The 27592-nt window shown below is 30.6% G+C and overlaps 3 protein-coding genes and 1 long non-coding RNA gene across 4 annotated transcripts; 3 read left to right on the plus strand and 1 right to left on the minus strand.

Annotated features, from left to right (window-relative positions):
- The first annotated feature begins 169 nt into the window (after window positions 1-169).
- Window positions 170-5696, plus strand: LOC122592480. The gene is made up of 8 exons (XM_043764722.1): window positions 170-209; window positions 1333-1467; window positions 3008-3249; window positions 3339-3461; window positions 3609-3725; window positions 3944-4126; window positions 4977-5118; window positions 5355-5696. The coding sequence occupies exons 1-8, from the start codon at window positions 170-172 to the stop codon at window positions 5555-5557; spliced, it is 1185 nt and encodes a 394-aa protein (XP_043620657.1). The 3' UTR covers window positions 5558-5696.
- Window positions 5697-11904: 6208 nt separating this feature from the next.
- LOC122584619 (kirola-like) lies at window positions 11905-13272 on the plus strand. The gene is made up of 2 exons (XM_043756676.1): window positions 11905-12273; window positions 12763-13272. Exons 1-2 carry the CDS (start codon window positions 12084-12086, stop codon window positions 13029-13031), a joined length of 459 nt encoding a protein of 152 aa, XP_043612611.1. The 5' UTR covers window positions 11905-12083; the 3' UTR covers window positions 13032-13272.
- Window positions 13273-26332: 13060 nt separating this feature from the next.
- LOC122585850 (kirola-like) lies at window positions 26333-27203 on the minus strand. The gene is made up of 2 exons (XM_043757971.1): window positions 27017-27203; window positions 26333-26824 (listed from the first exon to the last, which is right to left on the minus strand). The coding sequence occupies exons 1-2, from the start codon at window positions 27201-27203 to the stop codon at window positions 26553-26555; spliced, it is 459 nt and encodes a 152-aa protein (XP_043613906.1). The 3' UTR covers window positions 26333-26552.
- LOC122585851 lies at window positions 26346-27377 on the plus strand. Its single transcript, XR_006321796.1, has 2 exons — window positions 26346-26415; window positions 27034-27377. It is a non-coding gene; the product is annotated as an uncharacterized LOC122585851 (long non-coding RNA).
- The last annotated feature ends 215 nt before the right edge of the window (window positions 27378-27592 follow it).

Here is a 27592-nt window from a genome sequence, read left to right on the forward strand (position 1 = left end):
TTAATTCTTCTTTTTTTCTTGTTTAATTTGTGGTTATGATAACCAACTCAATTTAGGTGGCTTGACCAATGGTATCTTCTAATCCACTATGTAGGCCCTGAAAGTGAGTTTTTCCCAAGGCCTTGGGTTTGAGTATTGGGTTTCTCATCTCAAGGTATTTTTCATGAGGATGGGGTTAGAGAATCGCTGGTTAAAATTGTCTCTAGCACGTTTGAATTGAAACTAACTTTAAAATAATAATAATAATAATAATAATAATAATAATAATAATAATAATAATAATAATAATAATAATATGTAGTTATGATTATTATGATTTTCAATTTTAATTATAGTGAAAGCAGTTTATACAGCAATTTCAACTTTGGAAACAACAATACGAAAATATTGTGCCTAACTTTGCATTTTAGCTTGTTAAAAAAAGCAACTGATGATACTTTTAGTTTTAATTTTAACTTTTTTAAACAAGAATTAGTTTTTTTTTTAAATTATTTTTTAACATAAAGGAAGCCAATAATCTTCACTAATAAAGATGTCATCTATTTAAATTTTATATGAAAAAAAGGGGGGGAAATGGCTCATATTAGGCCGTTTAAAAAAATTACTGTAACATATATGGAAAATGTTTTAGTAAATAAATAACTCTGTATTACTTTACTAGGTTATAAACGTCCGGATCGGTCGTCCGGTTCGAATCCCAACTGGCGTGTACATTTTTTTTTTTTTAAATTTTAATTTCATTACGCCAATCAATAGCAAGTTTCCTTGTTGTTACATCAGTGATCCCTCAACTATTACTTAGTTTGCGTTTTTGGAACATATACCTTTACTCCATAATAAAGCACCCTATTAAATACTTCTGTCTTTGAAATACCATATTTGCTCTTGGACTTTTTTCTCTTTTTTTTAAGTAATTACCCAAAATTTCTAATAAAGCAGACCGTCTTCCCCACTATTGCCGGCGTATTACGCGAGTACCATTCTCGTAGTTCTAGAAAAGTTGTACTCATAGTAAACATATCATGTAATCCGAAAACCAATCTAAAGGTTATCACAGAAATATAAAAATGTAACACTTATAACCTGCACCCAAAAAAAAAAATAAAAAATTCAGTCGAGCAAGAACTATGCTGTCATTTTACTACAACTCGCACTCATCGCCATGGAAATGGCCAATCCAGAACAAAACTTTAACACCCTTTTATCCATTAATTATATATACTGACAGAAAACTATTTACATATTCATTTCGTGACAGTTTGTCGCGGCCATTGTGTTGTAGAGTGAGGAAATCTGATAAAGAAGTTATTTTAGTATAAGTTTCGGTAAAAGAAAGTCAAACGGAGACGAATAAGACGAATTCGAAAAAGAAGAAACCGAATTTGAAGTATTTATGGAAATGGATAATATATCCATCCAAGAAAGTTATGAGCATTTTTTTGGTTAATCTCATTACTTTACTTTACGGTATGCATATATCTATATTTATTGTCTGTTTTTAAGTTTATGTTGGTTGTCAATTGATATGTTTTTAATCGAATGTATTGAGAGAACTATAGAGTATTGCCTTAGAGAATGCTAAATTAGAAAGTAGTGAGGATATATATGTTTGTTTTTTGGTTTTTTAATTTGATTATAAATTGACAAGTTTAAAGTATGGGGTATAGAATTGTGGTCTTGGGTTGCCGGTGTGACGGGGTGTGTCACGCGGTGATGTGCACTTAAATTGGTCTTTGGTTATAGTGTGATAGTCACATATGGTCCACAAAGTCTCTCACACGGTGGTGGTGTGGGCACTTACCTCATCCGACTCAAGTCCAAGCAGTTTGGACCCCCCTTATAGAGGTTCTAACTAATAACCAAGGAACTGACATTTTTAATTTTATGTTTACAAAAACTGGATATTTGTCTAACATAAGATTTTGCTGTATTTATCAAACGGGCAATATATCTATATATATGAAAACAATTTCAAATTCATTAGCACCATTCATTTCTTTGTCTTCTACACAATGGCTTCTTCTTCAACGTCATCTCCAAAATCCATGACTGTAGACCAAGGAAAAACTGTCATGCTATAAGAGGTTATCCAAAGGACCAAGAAAAAGAACTAGTGATGTCAACCAATTGTTATGGTGTGGTAACCAAAGTGGATAGGATGAGAAATTTAGCAATTTCAGGATGTCCACCGACTGTTATGGTGTGGCGACCACAGTCACCAAGAGGTTGATGCTAAGATTAGGGTAACTTCCAAGTTTTAGCATATCATTAAAAAAACAAATAAGTGTGATGCTTTTATAGTGACAACTGCAAGCAAAAAATGAGTTCTATGTGATGGTATCTTAGCTAAGTTTTCAACTGTGTGATCAAGTAGGTAAATGATATGCTTATTGAAATTTTCACAGTATGGGACTAAAAACAGCTTCTTGAACATTCTATATATCCTTGGCAATATTTGTTAAATGGCATTGTCTTTAAGCCCATTGACGGTGTGACAGGTGTGCTGTCATAGTATTATGTAAGAATTTAAGCTTGCGAACCTTATTGGACCTCTGTTGGTAGGATTGCCCGAGAGAAGCACATTTCACTTGTAAATGCTCTTTTTATATTCAGTTTTCTCTCTCAGGCCAACATGAGCATAGACCTTTCTTGATAGGGTTTCTGCAACCCTCTGCTCAATAACTGATCATTCGTAGGATTTTAGCAAATCTTTCAGTTACTTGAACATGCTGATAGCTAGCAAAGTCCCTAGAATTCCCACCCAACCTTCTCAATTTTTACAGAACCATCTATAGCACGTATGCATAAAACAGGTGCAAGTGCCACATGTATAGATGATTTTCTCTAGTTAATACGAGTGATATTTTACAGTTTTAGTGATTATCAACAAAAGTTGAATTTTACTTTATATTGATTCATATACCATGTTTTTAACCCGTCTTGATTAAAAGCAACGCACAGTTGAAAATCGTCCATCCTTTCAAAGTATTTGTTTTAATTGTTGTAGCTAGTAACATACCAGTACTGAAAGAGGTTGAGGCGGTTGTCGACCCTGCAGCATTCACTGTTGTGAGATTTGCTGTTGCAGCCATTCCATTTCTCCCATCTGTTTGGAGAGCTCGGGGTGACTTTCCAACCTTCAAATCGGGTGCTGAGTTGGGCTTATGGGCTAGTTTAGGCTATCTCATGCAGGCTCTTGGACTGCTGACTTCTGATGCTGGGCGTGCATCCTTTATTGCTATGTTTACGGTAAGAAAGCTTTGATAACAGCTTTGAGTTAAATCATCGTTCTTTTTTAATGTGTTGTGTTTACAGATATGATGATATGATAAAACCAGGTAATTGTTGTTCCCCTAATTGATGGTATGCTAGGAGCGCTTATTCCTGCTCGTACTTGGTTTGGAGCTTTTGTGTCAATTATTGGGGTTGGATTGCTGGAATGCAGTGGCTCACCTCCATGTGTAAGCATTATCTATAAGAAATTTTTTTTATTATATACATTTGGTAGTCTTGTCATATTAGGCATATGAATCACTAATAAATAGATATATGCAGACCGTTTTCAAGCATACATTGTTTTTATTGACCAGTGAATGAAGTTTTGTCAGGTTGGTGATTTGTTGAGCTTTTTAAGCGCTTTATTCTTTGGTATACACATGCTAAGAACTGAACGTATATCAAGGAAAACAGACAAAAAGGACTTCTTGGCAGAACTTGGGTACGAGGTGAGTTAATTCATTAACATAAATCCATTGCCCATGCTTCCACAACTTAAAAGAAATCAAAGGATGAGCTTTTAATAGCTTTGTTTTACTTGTAATTACATTGTTTTGGACTTCTATGTTATATATCTCTTTGTTTTGGAATCATGGGCAACATTTGACAGATAGGTTTATCTTTCTGTTTTAATATAAGCATGCTATTTCAATCTTCTAATCCATAGGTATGCGTTGTTGCTTTGTCATCTCTTCTATGGTATTTGATTGGAAGCGCAATTAATAGTATCCCGGATCATCATCCTTTATCATGGACATGGAAAATGTTCTTGGAGTGGATTGTGGAATTCCCTTGGATACCGGCTTTATATACAGGTGTGTTTACAACGGGCCTATGCTTGTGGATCGAGGTAAGATATATCAATTTTCATTTTTTGCAAGATAAGATTTTGGTAATAGGTGATCGAGTGGAAATGCCCTTTAAAGTAAAAAAGAAACGGATAGTACTTGTGCATCAGATAAGATAATTAGTTTAACCAGTCCAATCAAGGTTTTCCTAAATGTCTTAGAAGTTTCCTGAAAAAAGAAACCGTGTCATTGAAATGGCATATCCAACATGTAAGTTGTTGCAATTGCAATGAGATGTGAGAGACTAAGACTTCTGTATAGATTTCATAATTGAAGAAGAGCCTTGAGTTTTAGTTATGATGTGGCATGATTTAATGCTACATAAAGATTACATTAGTTCAAAATGAGAACTCTATTTATGTAGCAATCTATGTGGCTTACTGTTATAGGTGACTCTGTATCTCGATATCATTCTGCTTTTTGATTAACCACTCTCATCATCTATAGGAGATCTGTAATCACAAATCTGTCAGTAGTCTTTGTTCTCCTTTATGGGAGTTTCTTGTTATCTAGTTTTGGGTTATGCTGTATTTGTAATGAGTGAAACAGAGAAAAATAAAGAACTTTGTGCGAAGAAATGTTTAAATGGTTCAAAGTTGTTCAAATTGTAAAAAAGATTTAGCTTTATATTGGAACAAATGTGTTTCAGATCAAAGGTCAATTCTAGCTGACCCAGATATTAGGATTACCTATTTTGACCTGCTAACCTGCCAATTTTGCCACATATACTTGCATACCTTGATCATGATTTGTTGGCGCCTTTCTTCTCGAAGAAATCAACGTACTTCATACCTTTTTATTTTTCTCCCCTCTTATATCTCAAGCTAATATAATACAAACCGATCGAAACAGATTGCAGCAATGCGTGATGTATCGGCGACAGAAGCTGCAATAATCTATGGATTGGAGCCAGTATGGGGTGCTGGCTTTGCATGGTTTCTCCTTGGTGAAAGGTGGGGTGTCTCAGGATGGTTCGGTGCTGCTCTTGTTCTAGGTTGGCATATCCATTTTAATCAATTTTTCCCATCACTCTTATAACTAACATTGTAATAATCATTTTTTGGGTGCTTGTAAAGGTATATCATTTTCTAGGTACGTTAGTACAAAAGAAAGAGAAAATTATACGCATTAGCATTATAATTTGGAATGTTAGCAACTAATGTTGTATATATAATAGTATCACAATAGAGGCTTCGCTTAAAACTGAAAATGGATGTTTGGTCACTGCAGGTGGAAGTTTAACCGTACAGATTGTTGGGGCTTCATCTCCCACTTCATCTGACCGTTCAACGAATGAAAAGGATATACCGCTTGCTTCAGATACGCAGAAAGGGCTTTCTGCTTCTTCTGTTCCAATTAGCACCGGAAAAGATGTCACTGAACTGCTAAAGAAGTCATTCTTGCCAGATATATATCAGTTAACATACATCTAACATAGTTTAGTGATATGTACTTGGAATATAGCTTAATCAAATATTTAGAAATCATTTTATGTGCTCACCAAATATTGCCTAACAAGGAGAAACTCATGTCAAAATCAACAGAGAAATGATGAATGAGAGTATTTTTATATCATGGGCCAATAATTGAATGCATCAGACATGTTGAGGCGTATAGGATTAGGCCCACATATCATTACTAGCTTGATAGCTCGTAGGCTAGAAACTAAAATCAAGCTTTCTACAAACTTATGTATCCCAGATGATCAACGTATCGACAAATAGTACAGAACCAGGGCCCTCAATTCTTAATATTTAGAAATCATTTTATTGTAGTAGTGTATTTAAAGAGATTGTATTGAAGATCAGCTTGAGTCTAGTTGAGCCCCCAACTTGAATTAAGTTGGGGAGATTTTGACCATTGAATGAAAGTCAATGACCAAGATTCAAAGATGATTTTCATTTAAGGGTCAAGATCACCCTAACATGACTAGGGCCAACTTGAGGGAAGATCACCCTAACATGACTAGGGCCAACTTGAGGGAATCCCTTCCCTATGCGAAAACCTTCCGTGAAATCAATGATGCATAATTCATGTGTTAGACGTTCATCTTTCAAATGTTACTTTCACCGACCCCTTAGTCTCAATTATTAAAGATCATCATTCAAATCATTGGAATACATAATAATTAAATAAAATGACTATCTGTTCATTAAAATCAAAATCAAGTATTAGGTGAAAAACAGTCATTATTGATGGGGCCGAATTTATTATAAAGTAACTAGCTATAACATCATCATCATCATCATCATCCGATATACGAGTCATCCGATATACTCGTATGTCTTACAGATTTGTTACAATATGTTTTGAATTTTAATAAAATTATATATTTTTTTACTCAAATAGACTTTGAGATTATTTTCTTTAATTTATCGACTTTTGGATGCTCATTATTCTATTTTAGAACAACAATATATATACATATATATATATATATATATATATATAGGGTATTACTCCGGTGAAAACACTCTTAAAATAAGAACGGCGAGAACACCTTAAAAACATCATTTTGATGCATTAAAAGTCCATAAAACTAATATAGTGCATAACTAAATATCTTTATTTAAGTGTTTAACAACAAATTCATCCGTCAAAATCGAAATAATCATGTTTTTTAATTTGTGCATCCATCTTGGATGCATATTCATCAAAATGATGCATCCAACAAAAAATGTGATTTTTTCGATTTTGATAAATCAATGTGTTGTTAAACACTTAAATAATGATAATTAGTTATGCACTATGTCAGTTTTATATACTTTTAATGCATCAAAATGATGTTTCTAAGGTGTTTTCACCGTTCTTATTTAATTTTAAAATAAGAACGGTGAGAACACCTTAAAATCATCATTTTTATGCATTAAAAGTCCATAAAACTGACATAGTGCATAACTAATTATCATTATTTAAGTGTTTAACAACACATTGATCCATCAAAATCGAAAAAATCACGTTTTTTGTTGGATGCATCTTTTTGTTAAACATGCATCCAAGATGGATGCACAAAACAAAAAACATGATTTTCTTGATTTTGACATACCAATGTGTTGTTAAACACTTAAATAATGATAATTAGTTATACACTATGTTAGTTTTATGTACTTTTAATGCATCAAAATGTAATTTTTAAATGTTCTCACCGTGTTCTCATTTTAAAACTGTTTTTATTTGATTGTTATATATATATATATATATATATATAGAGAGAGAGAGAGAGAGAGGGTAAAGTTGATTGCTAGCCTCACATCATGTGTCATTGTTCATAGACAGTGACACATTATAGCCAAGTACAATTACAAAATGTTACAGAGATACAAATAGAAATGAGATGACAGTGACATAAAAATGAAATAAACGTTTACTAAAAGTAGTAAAATATTTTGTATATAATATAATACTATTATTATGATCGACATCAATACATCATCTAAAGAAAAAATGTCATCCTGATCTAAGACGGTTAACATTCAAAAGAAACGATTAAAATGCGACAAACAAAATAACTAGTTTTCCTCTACGATCATTATAAATGATATCATATTTGGTGGCATTTTGTTAAAGTTTTATAAGTTACATTATAAGCATTCGTGTAAATAGATCCCCATTCAGAAAAAAATAAAAAAGATAACTTCATGCTTATTGTAAAAAATAGTTAATTTATTATGCTTAAAATTAAAAATAAAAAAACCTAATACTTGTATGCTTTACTTTGTGCGTTTTACCCCTCATCAAAATATTAGTAGAAATAATATATCCAAAAACAATCGATTGTTTTGCAATAAACTTTTTTCCAGAAATTGACTAAACTACCTTCCCGGATGTTTTCTTTATTTTATTTAATTTTTATATATAATATATATTTTTTTTATAATTTTATATAATATAAATTGTACATATATAAAAGATTCCTACAAGATTTTAACACATTTGAAGTGAAAAAAAATCATGCAAAAAATTAAAATATAACTTGATACACCATATATTATAAATTTATAAGTGAACAAATTTGTTTACAAATGAATAAATCAAGTTATACTTAATAATACATATATTCTCATACGTAGTCTCATATATGACATATACATTACCCCTTAAGTTGCCTACATTTAACCTGAACTGGTTTCCCTCGTTCTTTAATGTATCTTGAACCACTTTTTTCTTCATAAAGCATACTAGCTATAATTGTTATCCATAACAGGTCGAGTATAGTTTTTAATATTAAGTCCTTAGATTTCTTATGATTTTTTGTGGTTCAAGAATATACCTAAATTTAAGTCTATTTCCTTAAGGGACTGGCTTTCTTTCAAGTTGTTGTAAATATGTATCTGTAATTCTTTGTTGCTGACGATTTGTTTGGACTATGTCAATAAAAGTTACCTATCAAAATATATATATATATATATATATATATACTCCTTTATAAAAGAAACTGACACCCCCTCTTTAAACATTTAAGAAGTTGATATGTTTAATTTACCCTCCAGCTTAATACATTCATATTTTTATTCTATACGTTATGACTAAAATATCCTTACAAAAATTTCAGGCTCTCTCTTTCCCCCCACACAAACATATAGCAAAATCCGTAACTCATAATTCGTCCTCCCCCGCTTCACATCCCACCTTAAACGTTGTCTATTTTTGTTGCTGCAACGCACGAACACCTTCTATGATATGTAAAACATACCATTCATGTTTTAAAAAACCTTAAGAACTTATATAAGATGTGATCTTCTAATACGTGCCCACTAGCCACATATTAATTAAGAACATTAAATAAAGTTGATATTTCTTCGGATATGAAAATCTTTATCTAAATATGGTAACTTTCACACTTCACTAATACATATTAAATGTATTAACACCATAATTAGTGCCCTTGAAATCCCTTAATTTGGAAATTTCTAAACATTACCCCCAAAGCAATGATTTAGTCTTCATTATTTATGGATAGTCTTCATCATTTAATAACTAATATATTTTAGGAAAAGGATTCCTTCAACTTTATTGATACTAGTAATTGAGTTTGGAGTTTTTTTTTTTTCAAACTAGTGTAATGGAAAACTTATTTATCAAAATAGTATAGTTTCAAAAATATTTACCATTATAGTATAAAATCTAATTAAAATTATGTTGATCAAATTTAAAAACAAAAAATTGAGTCTCGTGTTAACATATGCATTTCATTTTCCTTTTAAGTTTGTGTTTTCTTTTTTCATTACTTGCATTTGTGGCCGACTTTTCTTTGTAGAACCTCTGTTGAAATGTATAGTTGTTTCGTTATTCTCACATATGTACTGATGCTAAGTTCATTATATCTTTAAATATGTTTATTAGGTACTAATAGAAATTGTATGTGATGCAATTAAAGTATTCGACAGTTGGCCATAATATATATGTGTTTCAAAAAGAATATGAACCAAAACTGTGTTTCACTTTCAGGTTGGAGGATTTCCTTCAGAACATTATTCTTATATAATGTTTTTGTCTCGAGCATGATTATTTGTATTCCTTTTGGTGTTCTTTTACTAATTTTCTAAAACTTTCACATATTCTAATGCGTAGGCAGCTGTGATTACTGCAATGTCCATTGGATTTGGATTAGAAAAGTTTTACTTTATGTGAAGAAACAACATATAGCATTTGAGTAATTTAGTTATGTTTAAACTTCAAACATTGAAGTTGTTTTGATGACGCCCAGTGTAGTCAATATATGGGAGACTAACACTAAAATTTGATACACTACACTACGGGATCCTTTTTCTATTATTGAATTTGATCAATATAATTTTAATTAGGTTTTACATTATAATGATAAATATTTTTGAAACTATACTGTTTTGGTAAATAACTATTTCATTACACTAGTTTGAAAAAAAAAACTCAATTGAGTTGGCCATAGACCATAGTTCCTGGTTCCGTGCTATCTTTGGTGTGATATTGAGATCTGATCTTGAATTTAATACGGATCTGATGCATTATTAGCTAGGGAAGTTGTTACTACATTTAATTCTATTGGGGTATATAAACAAAAATGTTTATAAATATACTAATTCAGGTTTCGTATATACACATCAAGAATAACATTGTATCCACGCAATGCAGTGGTGGTAACTGCGACGATAGTTTGGTGGTGTCGACGACGAGTGGTGATGGCGGCGACTATAGGTGATGGTGTTGGCTGGTGTTGAGTGATGGTGGTTGATGTAAATGTAACTGATGTAAAAGTGATTTTGAAAATATTTTAGAAGATGGAATGATTGTACCCACGCAATGAGACATGCAGTGATGTGGTGGTGATGGCGGCGAGAGGTTATGTTGGGCGGCGGCGAGTGGTGGTGGTAATTGAAGTAAAGGTAATTGATTTAAAAGGGTAGTGAAGATCTATTAATTAGAATATTAGAGATTAATGGTGTAAATTAATTTATTAAGAGTAAGATTTACATTTCGCATCTCTTTATTATCTAACTTTTTAAAAAGGATGGATAATTTTTATATAGTAATATAGATAAGATATATACTAGATTTGATTTTAAACTAATTTTAAATGAATTATATTAAAAGTTTATTGATATACTTTTACATAGAACTTTGCTTAAACATCTCTCATTTGCAATGTTTCATATATTGAAAAAGAGCGGTGATCCATTCATCATTTTTTTTAGCCATAAAATCAAACGTGTTTTATATTATTTGAAACACCTTTATGTATATTTGATATACGGTTAAAAATAAGATGAGATAAGATTTATCACCTTTTAACTATTTACATCATGCTTATCGTGGAGATATATACATAACAACATGCTTAAGTAAATAAGATAGATTAACTAAGGTAGAATTACTCAATAAATTTTAATTTGTTTAAAGAAGGATGTGTGTGGCATGAATACACGTCCGTACCTTAATTACCAACCTACCCTCCCACACCGCTAGTGATGGACCCCGTGATCGATATCTCTTTCAGACTAGAAGATTTTACTGTCTTTTATTATTTTTGTTTTTTTCTCGTTACTTTTGACTTTTTTTTCTTTGAACTTCTATTTTTAGGAAGCTTACTGCTTTACAACGTCATCGAAAACGGGTAATGGATGCACATTTCTTAGTTGAAGTTATCACAAAAAATATTCGGAATCGATTTCTTTAATTAATTTTAGCTATCTCTAAAATATATAGTTATCTGATAGAGGTTTGAATTTGGGAGTTGGGACCTCTATTAATTAAAATTATCATGACTACATACTTTTTTTTTGAACAACAATCATGACTACATACTAACTACTAATGTTACTTATGTTAGACCACCTTGATGATTGTTTCACAAGGTTATCATGTAGGTCATTCTATAAAGTAAAAAAATCGAAAATGATATTGATGTAATTTTAAGAACTAATTGCATTTTTGGTCCCTGTGTTATTACACTTTTTGCAGGTTTGGTCCAAACTTTTATATACGAAATTCATATTCTAAGTTTCCATGCATAGGTTAAGATGTAGACAGACCTTACCTCTACCTAAGTAGAAAGGCTACTTCTAGTTTTTATCTAAATGGTAGAAAAGACCATTTAACCCTTGCATAGGATGAGGATCGAACCCATGACATATGTGGCAAGATTTTTTAAGTAAGATCTTTCATTTTTGTATAAATAAAATATAATAAAAGTTAAAAATAGGAGGAGACCATATATAGATTATTGATTATATGGAGACAAACACAAATCTTGAGGAAGTGGCTCTGGGTATACATTATCCTAATAGTTTATTATGGGTGGAGCACCCCAAGAGGACTGATTGAATCCAAGAAACTAGTATATAAATTGAGCCAAAGGAGCCCTAGCTAATTACACCGTGCATTTATACATTTCTAGTTCTATTCTATATACAAAAAAATAAAATAACTTCTTGTTATTTGCTTAAAATTATTTCAAAACAGATCAAAGAGAGATAGATATATATGGCTGATCTTAGTGGTACCTTAACTAAGGAAATTACCATCAAGTCAGATGGGGATGTGTTCCACGAAATATTTAGACACAGGCCACACCACATAGCCCAAATGAGCCCCCAATCCATACAAGGTGTTGATTTGCATGAGGGTGAATGGGGTACTGTTGGATCAATTATTAACTGGAACTTCTTTCATGGTAAGTTTTATATATATTTATTTCTTCATCAACTATTAATCTGCATAAATTAATGATATTTTAGTTTTAGATAGAAACGAAAGTTGTGTGTATTTACAATATACATATCTATATATAGGGGTTGATTAAGTTTTTGTAGATCAATTAAATTAAACTTATAAAACAAATAAAGATAAAATTTTGATCATTAATTGGATCATCATAGAGCCGATCCACAAATTAATTTTTTTATGATGAACACAAATTTTCAGCTAAGAAAAAAAATTAATTTATTTATTTTACTTTAATAGCTGTTTTATTTTAAGGAAATGCTAAATAACGTGCAATAAAAAAACTTGTACCTTTCATATTAAAAGCCCGCACCCTGATTTTTATGGTAAATGTACAAACAATTTATGCACCTTAAACACATACCTAAGGGCTGTATTTAGCAAACTCATTGATTTTAACAAAATCCTACTTATATATTTAAATTAAATTATATATTAGATGGGAAGCCGAAAGTGGCCAAGGAAGTGATAGAAGCAATTGATGAAGAGAAAAAGTTGGTGTGCTTCAAGGTAATTGGGGGCGATATATTGGAGGCATACAAGACCTTCTTGATCACAGTTCATGTTGACACACATGGAGAAGAGAACATCGTGACTTGGACTTTCCATTACGAGAAGCTCAATGAGAACATTCCAGAGCCACATAGTCTCATGGAGTTCGTCCTCAGCGTCACCAAAGATATCGAGACCCATCACATCAACAATTAATTAATGCCATCTAAATCTCGAGCTAGAGTGCGCGCCAAAAGTTGCGCATATATATCGATCGGGCGTTAATTAAGTTGGTGGGTTGTTTGTGTTTAATTTGCGTGTGTTTCACTATATGTATCTATATATGTGTGTGTGTTGGGATTATTGTCCATCTGAAGTTTGCGTTGTGATCACACATGAAGTCTCATGGAATAAGTGATGATTTGGTAATTATTAATTTATAGGTCGTTTTTGTCAACGTATAGTATATATTATATTATATTATATTATATATTATATATGAATAATTGTTCAAAAAAAAAACTATATATGAATAATCGTTGTTTACGTACCATGTATAGTCGTATTTGTAAAATGAGTTTGTGGACTAATGTTTGAAAAACTTTAATTATTTGAATTTGTTGTCTTATACTCTGGTTAACTAGATTATCATCCGCGTAATACGCGTGAGACATATGTAATTAATGGACATGTTAATTTTTGATAATATCGTAATTTGACAAATATTTAACCAGGTAAGAATTAAACCACTAAAAAAATGAAGTTACATTAGTGGTCGTTTAAAATTCGGTTAACAATGACCAGGCAGTTAAAAAATGAATACATTATTTATTAGAGGTCTCCTAAGTAAGGTTTTCGTTTTTTTTAGATGTCTTTCATTCATCCGGATATGTCTGTATTGTCATTGTACTTGTGCTTTAACGTTTTGCTCGAATAATTTAGTTTTACACAAAAATTACTAAGCAATATATATATCTCGCATGTTATGTTAATCTAACTTAAAATTGTGCATAATATCATTGCAATTTTCATACAATTATTTTTCTGATATATAAGTGTGATAGCTTACTATAAACTCCATATTTATTTTTTAGTTCTTTATTAAAAAGGCCGATTTGACATCTCCGGATTTTAAAACATTGATTTAATAAAAACGTTATATGATAAAAATCCTATAAAAACATCCCTAAACCAAGTTTTATACGTTATATCATTAAAATCCTTATTTTACACGTTAAAATCAAATTAATCAACACTAGGGGCTTAGCAACGATCGGTTTGGGTCGGTTTTAGCCCAAAATTAAAACCCAAACCGATTAGTTCGGGTTTTCAGTTTGTCAAACCATTGGATTCGGTTTTTTATCGGTTTGGTTTTTCAGTTTTTATCTTGCTTTGGGTCGGTTTCGGTTTTAGTTCGACTTAATGATAAACAAAGCTATACTTATACGAACTTGTTAAGTAATAAAACATTAAGGTTAAAGCTCATATATGAAAAATATTGAGTTGCAGTGGGTATTGAGTTGCAGTGGGGAAACACAAGAAGAAGACGATCAGACGTTCAGATCTAAAGTTGTTTAGTTTATACAATTCTAACCCTTATATTTAATTTTCTTTTACATGTTATATCCTCTTCCTGAACAAGTTTCATTTTAGCCTCAACAAATAGATAACTTCCAATTTTGGCCCTCATATATAATGAATTGTTTCTCTGGAAATAAAAGTAGTCACTTATATTTTAAATTATCAAATAATCTATATTTATTTTTAGTTTTTTACTAACCATAAGCATAAAAATATATATTAAATTAAAATATATAGAGTTTCGGTTCAGTTTGGGTTAGTTTTTTACTAACCATAAGCATAAAAATATATATTAAATTAAAATATATAGAGTTTCGGTTCAGTTCAGGTTTAACCATCGGTTTTTACATATGAAACCAAAACCCGAACTGATCCATTCAGTTTTTGGAAAACGAAAACCAAACGAATCCGTTTGGTTCAGTTTTCGAATTTTTCCGTTCGGTTTTCTTAGATTTTTTTGGTTTGTGGTTTTACGGTTCGGTTTTTGCTCACCCCTTCAACACCAATCTTTATTTAAATTATTTGTTAACTAGAAAGTTAAGATTATATGATATATATAAGTACAAACTTAAAAAATGCACCATAGTAAAGGAAAAATGATTATAATGTTATTATACATGTAAGTTGAAAAAAAAAAGTTAGAAAGAAAAATCATTAATATTAATATATTAAAACAAAATAAATCACATAATTATTTTATAAAATACATTATATATTAATATGTGACATCCGACTTATATATAGTGTCATATATTCAAGGGGTGTGATAGTGTGAGGACTAACACCAACCTATTTCGAATGACACCATATTTCACCATAATAATATTAATAATAATGATACATATAAGTTTTTCTTATTTCGAAAACTATTTTTTTTTTTTCAAGATTCATAAGAACTTTTAAATTATGTTTTAAATCGCATGTGTTTTTTGTTTATTCACATGTGAAATGATATAAAAAATTATGTTGTAGAAGAAACTTTTTAAAAAACTTTCAAAATAGCCTTTTATGAACTTGTGAATGAATCTGTTCACGTTTTCGTTCACATGTAAATAAACGGCTATATATATAAGGTTTTGAAAAAAATAAGAATTTCTGCAACATATATTTTTATAACGTTTCACATGTGAATAGAAAAAAAAACATGTGATCCAATACATAGTTTAAGAGTTCTCAAGGTTCTTACAAAAAAATAGGTTCTCAATGTTTTTAATAGTCATCATTATATTTACCACAATATCTATTTCTTTTAGTTATGCACACTTTTAGGTATAAAGTTTAAGTATACTAATGGTAGTGTCCGTGCAATGTGGTGATGGAGGAGGCAATGTGGTGGTGACGGATGGCGATGGTGACTGATGGTGGTGACGGCGAACAATATAGGCTATTAATGTAATTGTGATTAATATAACGATCATTATAGTTATTTTTAAAGTTGAATTACTGATGGTGTATTTATTTTATTTAGGGTGATGGTGTATTGTATTTAGGGTGTGTTGTTTTAATAGAAGGTATTTCTGACATGTCCCTCTGTGTAACTTTCAAAAGGAGGTATATTATTTTTAATAAAGAGTACGTATAAATCAAACATCTATACTATCTAATAAAACAAACCACTTTTTTTTTTCTTCTGCCTTTGAAAAATCAAAATTACTATTCTCCTCTGTTCACTAATTTAAACATATTTATCAAATATACCTATAATACTCTTAATGAAATAATTTACAGTATAGATCCCAACAACACTTAAATTAACTACAATACCACTTTTAACATCAATTACTTTTAGCTTCACCACTATCGTCTCCCTCATCACCATCCCCACTGCCGCACCCACCACCGTCACCACCACCACTTCCGTCCTCACTTCCTCCACCGTCGTCGCATTGTACGGGCATAAGTCTAGTTTTACAAATATCGGGGGTGCTTGGTTCAAAACAATTAATGGGAAAGAGAAAGATAATGATAATAGTCAAGAATACAATAGGGATTACTTAGTATTCCATTTTTCATTGATATTGCTTGATGTTCAAGTATATACATATACATCTATATACATAATAAAACAGTAGGAATTCTGATATTCTAAAGCTATCCACTTCAACTTAAAGTTGTCTTTAAACATATTTATTCTATGTGTCATCTTCATATGTTTTTTACAATATTTATTTTTTATTTATCAAGTTAGATATATCTGTATGTGAACTAATTAAACAAAAAGATTGTTTCAAAATCTAATATGGAAATTGAAAAACTTTTTAAACATAAAAATTGTTTTAAAATCCAATATGAAAATTGAAATTTGTTTTGTAATCAAAGTAATTATTTTAAAATAATTAACTATATTTTAGACATATTATATATGACAAGTAACTAGGCATGTAATCTAAAAAAAATTATTTGCACGACAAGCAAAAAATATTTATAAATAGATTTGTTATTCTTTCGTATAAAAAAACAAATATTAATTTATAATATTTACATTCAAATCTTTTAACTAAATTAATCGTATCATCTTTTTTTTAACAAACAAAGTATTGATTATTTTTATGTTTGTACATAATTATTCTATATGTAACCATTATACAGAATTAAAGATGACATGACAATTTTAAAAACTATGAAACATTTACGTACAACACCCAATACCCAATGCCATTAATATGATTGTGTTCTAGCAAAATTTTAGTGTTATAATTTATTTTATTTTCATTATTTTTATTCATTTGACATATTAAACATGTATTCAATATCATACAATTTGTTGATTTATATAATTATCCATGTGTATGTACGTTTACATGTTTTTAAATGTTAAACCAACACAATAAAACTTATAATGTTCACTAATTAGTCTGAATAATACTTCGTTTTACTAGCAAGTTTGTATTATCAATCATACATAATAAAAATCTGACTTTTTCTTCAACAACGTTGTTGCTTCTCCCTTTATTGGAGTACTAATTTTTTTTCATCATATGAATGTAATTAGATTGCTCAATGCATTTGATATTTTATCTTTGTTTTATTTCTTTCCATGTTAAAAAAAATTAAAATATAATAGTAAATAAATTAAAAATGTTTGTATCGAATTTTATTAAAAGATTTTTTAACAATCACGCAACGCGCGGGAAACAAACCTAGTTATATATATATCCATATTAATTTATTCAAGTATAATAAAGCATAATAAATATAATAATCTTGATATTAAGAATAATAATAGGGGTAATATTAATAATAATAATAATAATAATAATTATAATTATATGTGTATATTATTGCATTACATATAAACCGACGTAATTCTTTATATGAAGTGTGAATGTATATAAAAACAATTAAATTACCCAATATTGGCCAATGATTACTTAGGTAAAAAATAAATCAAGCATCAATAATGATAATCAAACTCATTTCTTACCCCTAATACCACTAACCAAGCATGCCCTCAATAAAAAATTTTGAACAGTAAATATCAATAATTTTCTATAATCATGTCACCTCTAACAACCCCGGTCCTATTCATTTATTGTCACCGTCGGCCTAGCTAGACGTTCGAGTTTCTTTTGTCCTATTTCAGTTTTGGTCTATCTTTTTTCGTCGACATGCGGCCGCCATAACAGCAAATCGGCAAGCACTCCAATGAATCGTGAATAATGATAATCTTGTATATTATGGATTGGATTAACTGTAACTTTGAATGTAAAGTTGGATCTGATGACAACTGAAAACTTGGGCATATTGCATAATGCATATAATTAACTAAAGTTCAAATTTCAAATCAAACCACATGTAAAGTTGGAAATTCATGCTCACAAAAGAAGTAGAGAAAAATATGTCTGATAAGATGATATGAGATGCGTAATTAGTGAAAGAGTAGGAAAAAGTAGACGGCGTACGTTTCAGGTTTAACTCAATAATTATTCCATCCATTTTAAATGTTTTATGTTAACTTATTTTTCATTTAACTATAACTATATCTTTTATACTATATTATAATTAATAAAAATAATATCAATGAAAAATATATTTAAAAGATCAATTTATTCAGATCTATCTATATATATATATATAAAATGTTAAATAACATAAACAAAATGTCAAACTAAGACATTATGATGGAATGGGGGTAGTAACATATGAATTTGGATATTTTTTTTTGTTACATAGTTAGATTTAGATTCGGCGTAAAACACGAGTCTGTTGAATAAAACTTTAGTATATCTGATAAGATGAAATTATTAATATTTTGGATTATTAAATATACTATTAGATATTATTTAAAAATAGGATACGATACCTAAACCATATATATATATATACGAGAAAAGTGAGTATTAGGCTGTTATGCACTCACCTTAGGTGAAAAATCTCTTTGAACAAATGTATGGGCTCCATGATTTTTATAGTTTAAAAAAGATATAGAGGGTTTTTTCACCCAATTTAGGTGTCTAACAACATATTTTCATCCCCCTATATATAAAGTGGTTGGGTATTGTAAAATAAGTATTAAAGTAAAACAAATAGGACAAGATCTTGACCCTTAGATCATGGTTGAATTGATGCCCGATGATTTTTATGATGCATGATGATTTTCAGTGAATATAATTCTATTATTGTTTTACTAGTTTACTTTAATACTAGTTGTTTTATTTTATCTGAAACCTATATATATATATATATATATATATAACGAGATACGTTATCGGGGCGTTGCCCGTGGAGACATTATATTTATTGTGTTCCGTACTGTATAAAAATTATTATATGCTTTTAGAAACATTATATAGCTTAAAACCTGAGTTGATATTGATTTTTTAATGAGTAAGCAATTATAAATTAAAAAAAATTGACAGTAAAATTTTATTACAGATTAATATATTATATAAATTCTAAAAGATAATAAGTATAAAAGTAGAATCTTTAAAATAAAAATACAAACATAATAATACAAACATAATTAAAGCTAACTTCTCAAATCATTGAAAATAGAAAGTGAAACAAAAATAATCCATAATAATAAAACATCAACCGAAATAACATTGAAAGTAATAAGTATTGCAAACAAATTTTTCGAAAATGGTTAGGTGTATATATTCAAAACATACACCCTACTGTTATTTGTATATATACTATGTAATAATTCACTTGTAATAACATGAGATAATTTTAAAAATTTTACAAACTTAAAAATTAATAATATGCAATTAAAATAAGTGATCTTTGTAAACAAATTCGAAGCAATTTAAAAGATCAAAACATAACTTGTCAAACCCAAAATTAAAAATATAAGATGAGTTCAAAATAAAATGAAGTTAGCCCATTAAAAAAATGAAAATGGCCTAAACAAGTAAAATGACCTGTTACTATTCTTCACAAAATAAATAGAACCAAAAATTTATCAAAAAATATTATAATTTAGTGCTAAAAATGTAAAAATTAAAATTATGTAGTGAAAATAAAAAAAGATATATATATACATTTTTTTTTCATGTTTTTTGAAACTTTGTTTTTAATATATATATTATAATATCAAAATTCTATGAAACTTAGCTACTAGAACATGCTATTAATTAATGCATGAATCATGTGTTACATATTTAAAAGTCACTGTCACTTTCATCGACTCGTGAATCCCAATGTCGAATATAGATTATCATAATAAAGATAACAATTATAGTGCATGCTACTTAATTTATTAATTAGAACAGATCGAGTAGGAGAACATTAGGTGCTTGTTTACACAAATAATATTACATTGTAAACAAATTAAAAATTTATCACGTTTTTATGTGTGTAAAAATATAAAAACCTAAAAGTGTGTACGTAGAAAATTAATCCATGTTTTTATAGTTGTAAGTTTATAATGGAAATGAACCTACCTTTTCTTTGCAATCTTTTATATCTTTCTGGTTCTTAAGGGGTGCTTAACTTAGATCTATATTAAAAAACTTACATTAGAATTTTTATTTTGTCAATTCTGGAGGTCCAAAAACTTGTCGAGAGGCAACTCGATGTTATTAAAGTTAAAAAATCTTCCCCATAAGCATCTATTAATTACATACTTTAGAATTTGGAGCGTATACTTAAATTTTTTCTCGTGTTATTCTATTATTTACTTGTTATTCATGATAATTGTAGCCAAATATGCAAACGAAGTTACAAAAAGAGGTTTCAGAGTCTAAAATGTTAACTTTTGGTGACGGTTATATATGTTTTCCGGTGAAGCAAAGTTTTTCCGGCGAAATGTAATTCGTAATTCCATTGGTTAAGGTTTGTGCGGATTTTAATTTCGAGTGTTTTGGTATAACTTTCGAGTTCCAGTTCAAAGAAACGAAAGAGAAAATGTCGATTTTAACTTTTCTGGCGAGATGTTTGAATTTTCTGAGTTTTATTTAAAATTTTTGGGTTTTCTTTTTAGAGAGAGAAATAGTTTTGAAGATTTGGGTCAACGATGTTGCAACACCCCAAAGATTTTAAGGTAAAAGAAATTAACCCCTTTTCATAATTTTGACATTAAATTAATTTTTCCTAGTATTTTATTTTTAGATATGGGGTTAATTTAGTTGGAACTTTAACGGATAGCGGGTAAAAATACCCACAAAAAGAGAAGGGGCGTGGCACTCATAGGAAGTGCCAGCAATTTTCCCATTCTATGACTCATACTCCCACTTTGTTCTTCATCATTTCTCCATGCAATCTTCTTCCTATTTCTTTCAAAATCAAAGTTAAATTCTTTTAAATTCAAGGATAAGAACATCCATAATAAACATCACCATCAATTAATCTTCATTCAAGAATTGAAAAGCTAGGGTTTGTGGGTTTTGTGGTGGTGGCCGAATTTCAAAGAGAAAAGAAAGGAAGAAGAATTTCCAACTTAAGTCTAGCTTTCACTTATTGTTTGTTGAGGTATTGAATTCCCCTAATTTAGTTTTCATCTTTCTTTTGAAATTTAGGTTCATGGAGTGAACCAAATTGGGGGTTTTGCTAAAATATGAATTATGGTTAATTTTCCTCAATTCCTTAGTTAACCTAGCTGTCATTGAGCTATGTGATGTGTTTAATTATGAAATTGATAAGTTCATGTGAAAATTTTAGTTAACAAGAAAAGATGGATTTTTACTAATTATTGAAATGTGGATGAAAATGGTAGGTTGAACTACCTAATGTTATTGTTAAAGATGAAAGTAACTCAATGACAAATGGGTTGGGTTTTGGGTTTAGAGAAGGCTAGTGATTGAGAATGGCTAGGTTGAGCTAGTCAAGATTGTGAATATAAGCTTATGCACTTTTATGTTGAGATCATAGGTTGAAGCTTGTTTGTGCATTATTGTTTTAGCGTTATTGTCCTTGTTGCGAAGGAAGTGAGTATATTTGCATACCTTTATGTATATGTTGGATCAATTGACCACATCATGTTGAAGCCTTTTGTCCATGTGTGGTATTTGACCACATCATGTTAAAGTTTATTTATCCATGTGTGGTAATTGATGCGGCATAAGCCCATGTGGGGCATTGTACGTGATTATGAGGCCTAAGAACCTCCGAGGCCTAACAATCCCGATAGTTGATATGATAAGAGGCCTAAGAACCTCCGGGGCCTAAGAATCCCGATAGATGTGATTGTTATGATTGTTTAGCTTATATGGATCCATATATGTGTTGTTAGTGTGCAAGGTGAGCATGTAAATGTGGCATGACGGTGTCATAGGTTACATGTGAAAGTCCTTGCACTTTGCCCTCCTTCGTATTCGTAAATGTATGCAAGTATATTCACTAAGCCTTTGCTTATATTTTAGTTGTTTACCATTTTATAGGTAGTTCCGGAAGAAGTAACTAGTGTGGTTGATTTGAAAGGGTTGAATTGAGCTTGAAGTTGGTTTTACAAGACTTGAAGGTATTAGGTCATTCTTAGATGAATGACTAAATTTTGGTTTAGCGGCTTAGAAATCCCTCTCCTCATGGTTCTTGGTACATTTTGATTTAATGGTCATACTTTTGTTAAAATTGTGTAGATGATTAGGTGTAAAGTTTTTTTTAGCAAATTGTGAAGTTGCATTTTAGACAAAAATAACGTCAAAATGGGTAAATGACCCATATGATGGTGTTCATGGGATTTGAGACAAGTTGATGTTGTAATTATGTTAAAATGTGACTATGTTGTTGTTGTCAATCTCTGGAATGTGTTTTAAGATGTTTGTTTTGAAATTTGAAGGTTACAAGTTTGATCATGTGTTGAAATGGTTTTAGGGTTGCTGAACTGATGCTCACTGCGGCGCAGTGGGGGTGGTTTTGCCCACTGCGGCGCAGTGGCAACCCACAGCCAAAAATTGTTTTCTTCCCACTGCGGCGCAGTGGGAGTGTGTCAAACCACTGCGGCCCAGTGGGGCTTTTCCAGTCTCGAGTCCGAGATTTCCCACTGCGGCGCAGTGGGGAGTGCTCTACCCACTGCGGCACAATGGGATATAAAAAAAATGTGTCGTGTTTTCGGTTATCGAGTCTAGTCCTTTCAGATGTACAAATTTTAAGAGTTTGTTGGTAATACAGATCAATAAAAAAAAGTTTAATAGGCAACCATGTATAAAAGTAAAAGTACATTAGTAATCCAGTGATTAAACCTACAAATCAAATAAGAAAGTTCACATTAAAAATTATGAACTTTTAGAATAATACAATTTTAAGTGTGGATTAATTTCTACACACTTTTAGTTCTCCATATTTTTATACACATAAAAGAGTGATAAATTTTTTAATTTGTTCACGCTAAATAAAAGTGTGAAATAATACAACATTATTAGTAAATAGAGAATCAATACGATGGGTCTAATAGTGAATCAATTGGAAAACTATTCACATATGAAAATAGTTAATTTTAAGTACAACTTGATAATTCATATGTGACCGAATATGTTTATATATATCATTTTGATCAATGACGTTGAACTGATCAAAAATAAAACTAAATACCACTAATTAGCTAGGGCAAGTAGAGTATCGTATCCACAGGGAATCAAGAGAAAGTGTTGAAGAATTTTACAAAATTAATTAAACTAGACATGAAACTTAAAACCGATTGATTGATTGATTTGATTAAAAACTAAATTTGATCATAAACTTAACAATTACTTCAATTAAATAAAAGGGATCATTCTCATGCTTCAAATTATGTTTTCAAAAGTATAACCTAACTTATGCTCGTTGGAAACCATATAGACATGATTCGTTATATGCTTGGATTGAATGAATGCTAAGAACTAATCAATTAGGTTGTGATGATTCACGATAATGAAAACCGGGGAATTGACACAACTAAATTATCTATTCATTAACAAGATTACAAGTTCACAAGAGATTCTTCCAATAATAATTGATTAACAAGAAATTGAAATCAAAAGATAAATGGAATTCATTCAAAGTTATAAACTAGTAATCATTCAAACAATCCAAACAACATTAGATGTTAAAAGACTAATGGAAAATTAAACATCTAATCCAACATGAACATAAGAAAAATTGAATACAATTGTCTTACATAATTGTTCACATGAGAATGATCAAAAGAGAATTAGCCTAAAATCTTCATCATTGATTTCATCATTGATTCTTCAATTAGGGCTTGAATCTCCATGGAAATATGAATTGATGATGAAATTGGGGTGTTGTGTGTGTTAGGAAACTGCCCAGGGATGTGAAATTATGAAGTGTAACCTCCCAAAGTCGTGTATGAATGTGTTATAAACTGAAAAGTAATTAAATTCCTAATTTTCGGATTTTTAGTGTAGCTCTGGCCGTCCCAGACTGCCTCCTGGCCGTTCTAAACTGGCCTCCAGAAATGGCAGTTTTCCAGATTTTTTTCTTGACACTTCTTGACTTGATTTTTGACTTTGCTTGACTTCTTAATGATCCATTTAACTTTAATTTATCACCAAAGACCTGAAACACTTAAACAAACATAAAAACGCTCTAATCGTCTATTAACATTCACAAAACATGTCCGTTTTCGTATCTTAAAGTAGTACGGATTAGACGTTCATCACATTTGCATATGTATATCAAATTATTTTAATGGTTTTTTTTAATTCAAATAAGTTTTACATAGAACTTTTTCTACTAATAAAGTAAACATCTGTTGATTGTGATTGTCCTTTATTTTCCTTTTCTAGATATACTCCTCAAATTTCAAAAGAGGTAACTTGTCACCCTCATTGTCATGACAATTTAGTTAAATTATATATCTTAATATCTATATCTATGTCGAGTTAGTATATTTGGTAAAAGCTTTTAACTTTTATCTATACTTCTACTTTTATCTATATTTCTATATGCTACTCTATGTTATAAAAAAAATAGCTTTTATGTTGAAAGTTACATAATAGAAAATGTTTAAATATTCGTAATGATTATATTACACTATTAGTACATTTTTTTAAAATATCTTCATTAGACTTTTACATCAATTACTTATACATCATTTATTATCACTAGATGTCGCCTTTACCACCAACAGTGATCCCCCACCAGTGCACTGTCCCCGCCACGAACACCGCCGCATTGCGCAGGTATCTACTAATAGTAAAAACCAAGATTCAAAAGTTAATAATGGTTTAGCATTATTTAGTGTAATCTACTATTATAGTATATTTTCCGTAAAGAAGAAAAAAAAGTCGTATCCTATAATTTTATCTGGTGAAAGAACATTACCAGTTTGTAATTCTCTATCTGTAATTGAATGCATAGTTAATGAGTTTTGTTTTGTTTTATGGCAATGGCAAAACGCCAGAATGGGCTATATATTGTAAGTAGTGTTGTGAAACTCGATCGATATAGCCGAGTCAAATTGTGTATCGGCTGACTGACGATACGAGTTTGCCATACTTGGTCTGAAAATCGACCCGGGTTTCAGACTCGGGTCAACTTGGTCAAGACTCGGCTATATCGGATCGGGTCAACCAAAGTCAAACTTTTTTTTTTCTTTTTTTTTAAAGATTTTATTAATCATGTAATTGTTTCTAGACAATTATATTTAAGTTGAAAAATCATGTTATGTTTAAGTTTGAAGTTTATATATATTTTTATTTTTTCTTACATGTAATTTCAAAATTATTATTTTATACATAAAAACTTACTATTCACCATCTGATTTTTAAAAAATCTTGTCTCCCCCTCACCGATTTGATTCCTATTCCCGAGTTTCACAACCTTGATTATAGGTGGTTGTCTCAGTATTGTCAATTGATGTATGGAATGTAATTGTTTTTTTCTTTGATAGCTAAATATTACACTAAATTTATAATTACATTTTAAAACTATCTCAAATATGTTTATAATCTCAATGATGTTTATGTCAAGGTTTTAACTGAGAAATCTTTACGAAATGGGCATGCAAAACTATACATTGGATCGATTACCAGCTTCAGCACATACTACTTACAACTTTGTTTTGAGTATGAGTAGGAAGTCCGAAATGCCAATCTGGTCTTGGTACCGTCCCGATTCTGTATCTTGAAGTGGTCCCGAGCCCCAATCAGGATCAGTATCGGCACCCACATATTTCTGAGCTCGCGGGATGGGTCCCTGGAGATACCGAGCGAACCCCCGACGGTCCCCATTTGGTCCCAATGATGCTTAAATATACCGGTAGTACTAATAACTTGAACAAGAACAACCAATAGGATTGGTGGTCCATTTGAAAAAAAAAATTTTGATTTTAAGAAGAAAAAAAGATGGTGTACGTGATGAAAGTGACATGTGTTAGGAGACCGGGGTCTCGTTTTTCATCTATCACCATCTTGTTTTTTATGATCGCTTGCGGTGTGCTTCATGGTCTCTCCGGCCCTCTTGTTTTAATTAGTTGTGCTCCACCTTAAAATTGATCTACTATCTTTTATAAGCTAGTAATCCAAATTTGTATTCAAATTTTCATGAACTACATCAAAAACAGAATACACACGCTTTATTGCATCAATATCACAACCCGAAGATTAATACATCACCGAATATCTTCAATTCTTCACAGGTAATTAGTAGCTGTCATCAGCTCCGCCCTTCTTAATTATATATGAAGATAGTTCAGGTTTTATTAGATACACGTACATACACACACACATAGAAACATTCAATTATTCCTTCATCATAGATTTTAGGGAGATCTATTTATTTACGGGTATTGTGGTCATCCATATCCTTCAAAAGGGTGCAAGCATAGTCCATTAAAGAAGTTGGATAGGGTACACTTGTATTTGGCCTCTCAAACTCCATGGTCCAAACCCCCATTTCCTTACCATCTATTGTTTCAGAATGAAATGATATTGTGAAGGCCTTGTATATCTCCTCCACTATCTCCCCTCCTACTATCTTGAAAACGATTTTGTGGTTACTCTCGTCGATTTCTTGGATTATCTCTTTTGCAGTTTGCTTTTTTCCCTCTTTTTTTACATTAAGAAAAACATAATTAAGTTATAATCAAGAAAGAGTTCAATTTTATACCCAAATAATGTTACTTAACTACCGTTGAATTATAACCATTGAATTATGAGAATATATAAACTAATTACATAAGATTATATATATTAATGCATGAAACATCTAAGCAAAATGAAATAGCTAGGGTAATGTACCATGGGTAAATTGCCAGATGATGGTTGATCCAACGGCACCTAGGCGACCGCTTAGCAGATCACAAGAATGAACCTTACCAGGGCAAATGGAAGCTAGGTCATGCGGTTGGTGCCTCAACAGATCATGTATCACCTTTCCACCCGAACGAAGCTCAGTGTACCCGATTAACTTTCCTACCAAAGCCATTTCTTTCGATTAATGAGAAGTAAGTCGATCACTTGTTTATTTGAAAGAGTTGGGTGGAAAATGTACCAACGCCATAACCCTCTTTTTATATATAGTGGTGATGCTATACATGTAACTTAACTGTTTTTAATTAGTCATGCAAATTTTATATAATTCACAGAAAGATAAATTAAACGAGGTACACGTACCCAAGTAAATTTTTTTAATTGCTACATGGAGCATTAATAATTCAAATGATCCACACAATTTTAGCATAAGATTTGGTCCAAAAAAATGTTTTCTCTTTACTACGGATTGCCTTCGATAGCTTTCAAACATAGTATATTTTCTTTTGATAAGTTACTATTACTTTCAACGTTTAGTCAAGTGGAAAGAAGCTAGCTAGCTAC

Source organism: Erigeron canadensis, chromosome 1 (genome assembly GCF_010389155.1).
Source record: "Erigeron canadensis isolate Cc75 chromosome 1, C_canadensis_v1, whole genome shotgun sequence".
NCBI classification, from domain to species: Eukaryota; Viridiplantae; Streptophyta; class Magnoliopsida; order Asterales; family Asteraceae; genus Erigeron; species Erigeron canadensis.